We start from the raw sequence: 10365 nt of genomic DNA on the forward strand, positions 1-10365 counted from the left end.
CGACACAAATGGACAAACACATCCCTGTGCTTTATACAGTAATTATAAATAACTACAAAGCCGTGAAGTGTAATATTAAGTGTGAAATCAGGGAAAAATATGTGAGTTCTCCTTTTTGCTGTCATTCATCATGAAAGAACTTTGGAGGTTGGACTTTTGATGAAAATGTGTCAGAAGTACATTAGAACAATAGGTGTCACAAAGGCCGTGTTTTTGTTCTGAAAGACAACATTAAAATGTAAAAATCTTTGCATTTTTATCATGAATCTATGTAATTTTCGAAAGGTAACCCATACATTTAAATTGCATTTGTCATGTTTGCATAACAATAACATGTATCTGAATTTATCTTCAAAGTATTGACTTCCAAGTTATCATTATGAATGCCATAGAGAGCACCTCTGTCTGTGTTCTGGGACCATGTATATAACTAAAAAAAATTTCAATACCTCACCCATGTTTCATACAAATTACTGTGGCCTTTTAGTAAATAAATGTGTAAGCATAAAAGACAGAATACGAGGTACTGGTGTACAGTCTTGGAGCACTGTGCTTTCCAAATGAATGGCATATTCTGGGATTCTGCATCTTATTTCAATATCCCACACAGTTCCTGGAGAGTAAACTCTTGTTACATAGACAAATAAGTGGGATGGATCACCCCAGTGGAGTAGGTTCCCTTCTACAACATTTGTTTCACGAAAACCTATGCTAGGTTCTGTTTTCTCTCTCTCACACACACACACGCGCACACACACACACACACGCACACACACATACACACACACACAAAACTTTCTCAAACAGTAAGCCTTTCTGTATTATCAGGAATAACACAAAAATAAAATGCCATTAAGTGTCTTGCAGTTTGTGATCTGATGATATTTGGAGCCTGTTATTTTCAGATTCTTTGATGAACATGGTCCTATATTTACAGAATAAGTGTTTACAGTTTTCATCCTATCATGAACGGCATTGCTAAGTGCACACTGCAATGACGTCGATAAACCAATTAGTTGAATTTTATAAATGATAACAGTATGTAACAGTAAAGATAAGAACAGACAGAAAGTCATGTATTTGGCCACCTACCTGTGGATTTGCTAACTTGTTGTGGTGGAGGACCAGGTTATGGGTATTACCGCAAGTTCATATTATCATAATGTTGTCTAATGTTGTCATATTGTACAAAAACATCCTTCTAAGGTGCTTTTGTCCCTTTGTCATTTAGGTTTTAATTCAAATTTGACCAATATCATTCTGTTCTACATCATGTAAACAGCAGAGTGATAGCGTCATACACGTCATGACGTCTATGGCTTCGCAGCCTCTCACTGACCAAACGAAGACAGAAAAAAGTGAAAATAACTAAAGTAGTCGAGGCGTTTGTGGAAACAGGAAGTAAGAGTGACAAACTAAACAGAGGATTAAGCGGATTAAGAACGCGCACCAGTCCACCAACCTATAGTTTCATGAAATTCTTGGCACCCAGTGTAGTTACAGTGTCGTTATAGTCGGAAACGATAAAATGTATCGCTATCTAGACTCGTGGAAAGTCGGCATGTCGTCAAGCCTCTGCGCTCGTTCAAACAAATGGACACAGAGATTTGAGCGCGTTTGGAGGAGTCAAACCGAGTAGGGGGTTCGATTGAATTAATTTGCTGTTCGAGCCACTAGAGTTTGTAGATTCCCATCGTTATTTCAACAGGGAACAGAATGTATTATTTCAAAACCTAACCTAACTGATTTAAGTCGCCGAAATTGAATTTAAAGCTTCTGTAAACCGAAGGGCTTGTTCATTGGCCAGCGAGCTAGTGTTGGCTAGCGGTTAGCTGCTAACCATCGAAAGCAAGCTAATGTCCGCTAACATGGAAGAAGAGATGCATGTGTTATCAGCTGAACATTGTTACATAATTCCAAAACAGAATAGTGGCTGCATGTCTCATCGTATGCGTTTTCTGGTTAAATAAATCGGTTGTTGACATACTCTGAACACAGATATGGATTAATCTGAGAGCAAAAAGCGTGTGAAGAGATGGATTCCAATCCTCTAATAAGTGGTAAGTGCTATTCTTGATCTTAGATGTAGTTAGTCGTTTTTAGCAACTAGTGATTATTTATGTTTGCTGTCATACGATGTACTTGCTTTGTCTTCCCTGGGCTTTTCCGATGGGAAATAGTTCAATTCTAAGACATGCGTAAAATTTCTTCACTAGTTAACCTGTGATTGAGTGTTAATATGTCTCTGTGACGAAGTTAAAGTACGATAGTTTGTTTCCGGAAAACAGGTAAGGCCAGTGAATACCTTGATTATCATGTTATCACGTCAGTTCACCACAGTGTCTGTTCGTCTTGAAATCTGAATATGTCTCTGGCTATGTAGTTTTAGTTTGCTGCCTCGCACAGGCTTGTCTATGCAGAGCTGTTCTCAAATCACCCCCTACCTGTTGGAAACCTGACAGCTAGCTAGCCTGCTGGCTGGAATGCTCACGAAGGCTGCCAGCGACTTGGCATTCTTTTTAGATCTAGTTGCGACAGAAATTGTCATACTCTCGCACTGAACGAACGTAATCGCAGGTTAAGATTTTGATGAGCTTCTCTGTGTTACTCATGCTAGTCTGGAACTGTAAACAATATAAATAATAATGTAAACTTTCCGATTAGCCATAACTTAACCTTGAACAAAATAAACAATAAGAAGGACAAGGCGTTGCTCCCATTCGGTTCCCCTCATCATCCTCTCCATCTTCTCAAATGCCCTCATTTAAACGATACGCCTTTAGTTCGAGCTGTTAACTTTAATATACCGTGAAACTGTTATGGATGCACATGTAAAGATCACCATTTTAAAGAATTTGAATGAGGTCTGAGTGCTTCATTTAATCCGTATTTACTGATGCAAAAATGATTATTAATAAACCCAGTCAAAATGAATTAGGTTAGTAGTATAATCTGTATGCTGTGACGAAATATTTCACTGCTACTACAAAACCACCGCATAGAGCCGCACGGGTTTTCACAGCCCGTGGCTGTGTCAGCAGTTATGGCAATCTGTGATGTTTTCTTTTTTTGTCTATAAATTCATCTAGCATCAGCTCAAATATTGATCTTTAGACAGTCCCCTGTTTGATGCCACGAGATCAAACAGATTTCATGAATACAACCTTCATCTTGAGGCTTGCGGATTTATTTTTGTGACTTACGATCAGTCAGGGTAGCTGAATTACCACAATGAGTGAACATAGTCTGTGTTCCTTGTGTAGAATGAATATAATTTGCGCACGTCAGTGTTGTTAGGCAGGCATAACCCAGCTCTCTCTCTCTCTCTCTCTCTCTCTCTCTCTCTCTCTCTCTCTCTCTGTGAAAGTAAATGCAATGTATTCAGGTGTAATAAATCATCTTGGACCTTGTCACCTGAAGAGCTCAGGGTAATTGGCTATTGAAGATTGGGGTCCTTTCTCTATGCCCCTGAGGCAATAAGGTCTGACAGGAGAAAGTAGATTTACATGGGTGCTTTATCAAGTGCTTATCTTTGTTTACGTTTATCTGTCTATTAAGATTTATGACGCCTTATATCTGAGCAAGCAGTGTTAAACAAATGCCATTATTCTGCTTTAGATTTTGTAATACAGAGTCCTCCATAGAAATAATGCACAAAGAAGATGAATTAATGTAAATGTAGGACAGAAATAGTTTTGTTATCCATTAGTAAGTTTAAGTGCATTACCTGTGGGCAACAGTCTTTTCCCCTTTTTAAAAAAAATGTTCTTTTTTTTTTTTATTTAGTCTGATGTATGTATTTTAAAAAAAAATAAATAACAGGCTACCAGCCGAATTTCCCTGTTTTTTTTTTCTTTTCTTTTTTATTGTCTTCCATACAGTACAGTCTGAACACAGTGATTTTTTTTTCCCCCTCAACTGAAATATGTAATTTGTGTTTGTAGATATTAAAATGTAATGTACATATGCAGATAAATACAGTTACACCTCAGTCTGTCTCCGTGCACTTGAACTATGCATGTATTAACCACATCTATAATTAATGACAGCTGGAACTGTTTTGGGCCTAGCAGTGAGGGGAGACATTATTTCTTATGCGAGCAGATAGCATGTTAGTAACTGAGTTGAATTTTCTATCCATTTCAGGTGTGATGCATTTTATTGTGTTATTTGTTGACAAGGGAACAGTTGTGACAATAATTTGTATCATAAACCTTTCGATGCACTTATTATTGTTTAACTGGTTTAACCTGGATGGGGAGGGTTGAAAACAGTCTCTCTTGATTCCTTAGTAACTGTTGCCTAAACGCTTTTACCATGGTGATAGTTTCCAAGGTGTTTGATATGAGTTACGTAATTTCAGGGGAAAAATGGTAATAAGGTTAATTTGCATTCTCAACATGTTCTTCCTTAACTTGTAGGCCTAACACCCGTCACTTGAGCAGTGGTTTCTCAATACTCTTCCGTAGCTTTTTGTGCTGATTGCAAGCGCTGAATGCAGGTTTAATTAATACAAGTGGAACACTGTTTATACTCTGGGAGAGAAAAATACAGTGCTCTGATCTTAGAATTATGTGTGTACAGGCACATATGAAATCCACAAACAAAGCAGTGCTCGTGATTATGTTGAAGTTACCAACACAGAATATTTGGTCTTATATTTCAGCAAGTCTGCTCTGTAAGATGTTTGCTGTATTTCAAAAAGCTGTACTTTTAATAGTTTTTTTACCATGGAATATGATTTTAACCTTGTTTGTGTTTGTGTGTTTGTGTGTGTGTGTGTGTGTGTGGGGGGGGGGGGGGGGGGGGCCTTCTCTTGTAGATCTTGAAAATGGCCTTTCCAAATAATAAACTAATGAATAGGCTAAGAGACATCTTCTTATGCTCTGGTAGTTTGCATCCAGCTAAATTAAAGGTCAGAAATTCTGCAGGGTACAGGGTTTTTTTTTCTTTAGTTTTTGGTAGACTAATGTATTCTAGATCATGTGGCCAAACTACTTTGCAGTTATTAAGGCAGGCTACTTGGACATTGTACGTTGATATTAAAGACATACAGCTTAATATCTGGAACATTGGCCTCATTTCAAACCAACCTGATTTTTTTTTGTGTGTGTGTGTGTGTGTGTAGCAATGGACCCGTCCATCACTCTGTGGCAGTTCCTCCTTCACCTGCTGGAGGACCAAAGCCACCGGCATCTAATCTCCTGGACCTCCGGAGACGGCGAATTCAAGCTACTGGACGCTGAGGAGGTGGCACGACTATGGGGGCTTCGCAAGAACAAAACCAACATGAACTACGACAAACTGAGCAGAGCTCTGCGGTATTATTATGATAAGGTAAAGTTCTCCGCGCCCCCGCCCCCTTTTTTTTTCTTTTACTCTTCATCAGCAGCCTTATAATTTGTAAGCTGGATGAGTGTGTGCTTCTAGGCCATGGTGGCATAAAACGGGAAAAGCTAACAAATGTTTGAATATATTTATAGTCTTATATTGATTGTGATTTGCAGTTTGAATTCCTAACAATCAAACCATGGAATCTTCATCAGTCTAATAATTCTGTAGGAACCACTCTGTTGATTTGGAACGTGCGAAATAGGTTTGAGTCGTCTCTCTTCTGTACGCTTAAATTTCCATTTGAATAAGAGCACAAGCGGCGCTTTGTGTGCTACGGTGTTGGCAGTGTAATTTTCTGTATAATTTTACGCCATTGGTCTGGTTTTTTTTTTTTTTTTTTTTTTTTCCTTCAACGCTCCCACAGAACATAATCAAGAAAGTGAGCGGCCAAAAGTTTGTCTACAAGTTTGTCTCCTTCCCTGACCCCAGCCTGGCCGACGGAGTTCGCGGGCCTGAGGACTCGCTGCGTAGCTCAGAGAAAACGGATGTAATGATCCAGCCCAAACCTCTAGGGGGCGCCACCTCCACGTGCCTCAACAAGAACCTGCAAGGGCAGCGTTCGTCCCCCAGCTCGGTCCAGCGTAGCTCTCGCAACGACTACATGAAGTCTGGCCTGTACTCCACGTTCACCATCCAGTCCTTACAGACACCCTACAAGCCTAACCCCAAACCCATTAAAACAGAGCTATCCATCCCTGTAGATGGCTCCCCCAAGGCACCTTCACCCAGTGTGGACAGAGGAGTGCGGGAGGTGAGAGACGTCTCTTGCTTACACTTTAGTGAGCTCCTTGTTAAGGTCAAAAACATGTGTTGTAAACTCATACTTGTGGTAATTATCAACACTAGACCACGAAAGGATGAAACTTCCACATTTTCGCCAAATTTCACACTTCCAGGGTAGCTCTTTTTGGTTTAACAAGCCGGATATTGCACCCTGTCTTCGGAGATTGCACATTAAGTCTCCAGATGGACTCTTGTGTGTGTGTGTGTGTGTGTGTGTGTGCGCGTGTGTGTCTGGTGTTTGTCTCTCTCATTTTTTGCTGGGTGCGCGTGTGTTACAGGTACAGTTGCTGAAGACGGAGCCTCAGACTGCTGTGCAGGGCCCGGCCAGTGTGGAGAGCAGCCTACAGGTGATAGTGACCCAGTCGTCGCCTTGTGCCACGCCCGCTCTCAGCCCCCAGACCCCATCAGGCTCTGCCACCGGCAGCCCCGTGAGTTTCTGTCACCATGACGCCATCACAAACGTGCTATTCAGGGTTCCTATGGGTCATAGGATTTTTAGAATGTCATGGAATTCGAAAACTCTGTTCCAGTCAGGGGGGTGCAGTTTTTTGCCAGTTCGTGGAATTTTACAAATGGATTATAATTGGAATATGATCTACGATGTTGCTGTAGTGTGGTCATGTCAGGTTTGGCCTGTGTCAGTATTACCATACACAGATAACTCAGTTCATTATATTCATGAAATAGATCATGGAAATTTGACAGGATTCAGAGACATTTATATTTGACCAAGAGTGGAAACCCTTACTGCTCAATCAGTGGGCGCCTACTCTAACACTGCCTTTTATTGAACGTTTACGTTTGTAAAATATGAATAGCTGTCAGTTCTGCTCAGTCCTAATTTGTTGGATTTAAATCACTAAATCTCGTAATTTCTTAAATCACTACGTGTCATAAGATTTTTAATATATATATATTTTTTGTACATACTGGGGACAGGCTGGCTAAACAGTGACCATGAAAATTTCACCTTAAAACCCATTCATCCTGCAGTGGTCTCATAAGCTTAACTTTCAACGGCACGGCTGTCAAAAATGGAAATTCTCAGTAAACGCATCTAATTATTAGTCATTAAGTAAATGAAGTTTGCTAATTGAGTAAAATTGCGATTAAATTACCACATCCTCTTTGGGGTTACCATGGTGATTTTGGATCCTTTCCCTTCACAGAGCACTCAGACCCAGAAGGTCCAGAGCCTGACCGAGCCTCCTCAGATTTACCTTACTGGAGTAGCTGACCCAAATTCCCTCACACCTCTAGTGCCGCTGGCTCCCATGGGAGGACCTGTGGCATCAGGTGAGTGCGTGGTCACCCAGCAACAGACACACCCCGTGTTTGTAGTCATCAAGTCCCAGTCCGTAGGGACCACCAAAGAACAAAACCCCTCGACAGAGGAGGACGCCCTGCTGGAGCTCGAGTGCCTAGAGGCGAAACAGACCATCGAGGTGAGTGCGGCCCACGCTCGCACGAATGTGAGCTGATATCTTTTTTTTCTTTTTTTTTTTTTTGGTGCAGGTTTTCCACCGGGCTCACCTTGTCGTCTCTCTTTTCTCCCAGCCTCCAGAGTCCTTGACGCTAGCTCCAGAAGTCACTGACGTCCCGACTCCCGTGGACGCTCCCCTACCCTGCGTGGAGCCTGCGGCTCAGCCCGTGGCAGAGGGAGAGGGAGCGGGGGAGGACAAGGAGAAGACGGAGTTACCTGGTTAGTCCAAGATCACAGATTTTTTTAGAATCCCATAGGTCTGGCGAAAGAAAACCCTCAGTATCAATGGGGTCTTTTTAAAAAAAAAAAAAAAATGTAGGCACAGTTTGTTCAGATTAACAATTGTGTTGGTCTCACTTCTAATCTGACTGTAAATGTTCATAATCTCTCAGCGTATGGACGTAGAACTTGCAGCACGTGGGCAGAATCTCACAATAAATCGGTGCATTCAGACCTTTTTTCTGTTTTACGGAGCCTCAGTTGGGCGGTTCAGTGGGACTTCAAATGAGCTCATTTAGACAAATTTGTAGGCAGCCCTTCCTCTGGGACAGCCACGCTCTGCTAGGAGTTTTTCTCCTACTACAAAACCAACGCATCTGAATGTCATTTTCAGGGCTAATTCTCAGGAGTCAGATCAGCCGAGACAGATTTGTTTATGGATGGTCTGCCGTTACAATGCTCTTGCTCTCCATCCTCTGATCTTGACAACGATTTAGCGTGACTAGCGCAGTGTGTTCTCCTTCCCCGCAGAAACCACCACGGCCCCGGCCGTCACGGCGCCAGCGGCCTCGGGCCAAGAAGGGCAACCGCCCAAGTCTAAGAAGCCGCGGGTGCTCGAACTGCCCTCGTCCTCCACGCTACTGCCCCCTGGTGTCCCCCTGGATAAGGTCAATGCAGCGGTCAACAGTCTGCTGGCCCCGGGCAGTGCCACCAACACCCTCACGCCCACGGTCATCACCTCGCACGCCCTGGTAGGTGAAACTCGCCGTCCCAGCATCTCCTGCAGAGAAATTCACATCAAACAGATCTGTTGTCCTCAAATCCGTCGTCAGAATTGCCCGCGTGAATCGCTGTCTTCTTCCACATTTGTATTAGCCTCGTAATGAGTCCAATGGCTTTTCCTCAGAAAGGCTGGTGAAAAGTCAGTGCGATGTGGTTATTTTTATGAATCGGGCCTCAAGGAGGTTAAAAAAAAACAAACAAAAAAAAAAACAAACACGTTATGACCGTTTATATTATGACACAAATGAATTTTCTTACGAGATGCGGTGAGACCACGTCTCCTACACAGATTGCTTCGCTTCCCAATTTTGGGGTATTCGTGATGAGCTCCAGCAGATGAGCGGTAAACACAGAGAAACTCATCTCTCTTCTGCTGTCACTCTCTCTCTCTCTCTCTCTCTCTCTTTCCCTCAGACTCCAGTGCTTCTGACGCCAAGTCCCCTACCCTCCACCATCCACTTCTGGAGCACACTCAGTCCCATCGCCCCTCGGAGTCCGGCCAAGCTTTCCTTCCAGGTAAGACTTCCTTTCCCAGCGGTAGCCTGGCACCAAGCAATGAGGCCATCTGCCTCTTGTCCTAGCACTCCGTTTGGAAGGCAGGGATGTGTTTTCGCAGGGCTGCGTTGTGTGAGCACAGAAGTCTGGTTGCTGCACCTTAAATGCCCTCTGTTGTGGTTCACCAGCTCCCTCTGCTGGAGCTAGAATGACACTGCAGAGTTGACTGTGGCCTAAATCCTTTATAATATTTTGGATGAACCACAGCATTTAAAGCAGCTCTCCGAGGACTGTTTACAATTTATACTGTCATTTGTTTTTGCAGAGGCTCTTGTCCAGAGCCACTTATAAGACAACTTCTAACGGATTTACTTTCCATAATTTGCCCAGTGATTGTGTTATTCAGACCTTGAGTATCCGTGATGTGCAGATCTGCTGAGTGTGTTGAATAATTTTGAATAGACTTCATCAAAATGTCAGGGAGCCAAACCAGTAGACTGTTTTGTAATAACCCTTTCAGTTTACACTCATGTCGTGTTTTCATTGCAGTTCCCATCTAATGGAAGCAATCAGATCCACATCCCTGCCCTGAGCGTGGATGGCTTGTCCACCCCTGTCGTTCTCTCTCCGGGCCCACAGAAACCGTAAAGCTTGTACATCCTTCTCTTCATCATATGGTCAGTGACTACTGGTCTAGCCAATCAGAGCTCGGGGACAGTTGAAGTGTGGACGGCACACTCCGTAACAAGCCCCGGCCCGTGTTGAATGGAGCTCCTGGTCCAATGACGGTTCATTGCAGGGATTGTGTTCTCAGCCAAGCCTCCTCACAGGCCAATACAAATGCCCCTGGCTTTAGTCTGGCTCTGGACCGAAAGGTGGCATCATTCAGACACTTTACTGGTGTGTTTTTGGTTTTTTTTTTTCATCTGTTCTTTTTTTTTTTTTCACGTTCTTTTGTATTATTTATATTTTGTCTGTCTCGACAGAGTAGATATTTTGGTGCATCTCTCTTTCCCTTTTTTTGAAACACCGCGGTGAATATTTGAGTACTAGACTTCAATTACTTTTTATCATTTCCTGTGCTGCTAACTAGCACTGTTGGTTTTTTCGTGATCGAATTCACCCGACTGTGAATTCAGTTTATTCATTGACTATGGCATTGGATGCCTTAAGTGTAGGAAAAAAAAAAAAAGAGAGACCCTTCTGTT

The 10365-nt window shown here is 42.5% G+C and overlaps 1 protein-coding gene across 2 annotated transcripts; it reads left to right on the plus strand.

Annotated features, from left to right (window-relative positions):
* The first annotated feature begins 1976 nt into the window (after window positions 1-1976).
* Window positions 1977-10018, plus strand: elk1 (ETS transcription factor ELK1). 2 transcript variants are annotated; one of them, XM_030784558.1, is made up of 9 exons: window positions 1977-2060; window positions 5129-5337; window positions 5759-6154; window positions 6471-6605; window positions 7347-7622; window positions 7744-7871; window positions 8391-8631; window positions 9077-9178; window positions 9707-10018. In XM_030784558.1, exons 1-9 carry the CDS (start codon window positions 2036-2038, stop codon window positions 9803-9805), a joined length of 1611 nt encoding a protein of 536 aa, XP_030640418.1. In that variant the 5' UTR covers window positions 1977-2035; the 3' UTR covers window positions 9806-10018. The 2 variants fall into 2 exon arrangements, with proteins under 2 accessions (XP_030640418.1, XP_030640417.1); XM_030784557.1 differs by having other exon boundaries at window positions 5759-6145; window positions 6456-6605; window positions 7735-7879; window positions 8411-8631.
* The last annotated feature ends 347 nt before the right edge of the window (window positions 10019-10365 follow it).

Source organism: Chanos chanos, chromosome 9, assembly GCF_902362185.1.
Source record: "Chanos chanos chromosome 9, fChaCha1.1, whole genome shotgun sequence".
Lineage (NCBI taxonomy): Eukaryota > Metazoa > Chordata > Actinopteri > Gonorynchiformes > Chanidae > Chanos > Chanos chanos.

Bases quoted from the DNA above. Each gene is read 5' to 3' on its own strand.
- elk1 (XM_030784557.1), top strand. From the start codon at position 2,036: ATGGATTCCAATCCTCTAATAAGTG. The intron at 7,623-7,734 runs GTGAGTGCGGCC...CTTTTCTCCCAG, and splicing joins AGGCGAAACAGACCATCGAG to CCTCCAGAGTCCTTGACGCT. The intron at 8,632-9,076 runs GTAGGTGAAACT...TCTTTCCCTCAG, and splicing joins TCATCACCTCGCACGCCCTG to ACTCCAGTGCTTCTGACGCC.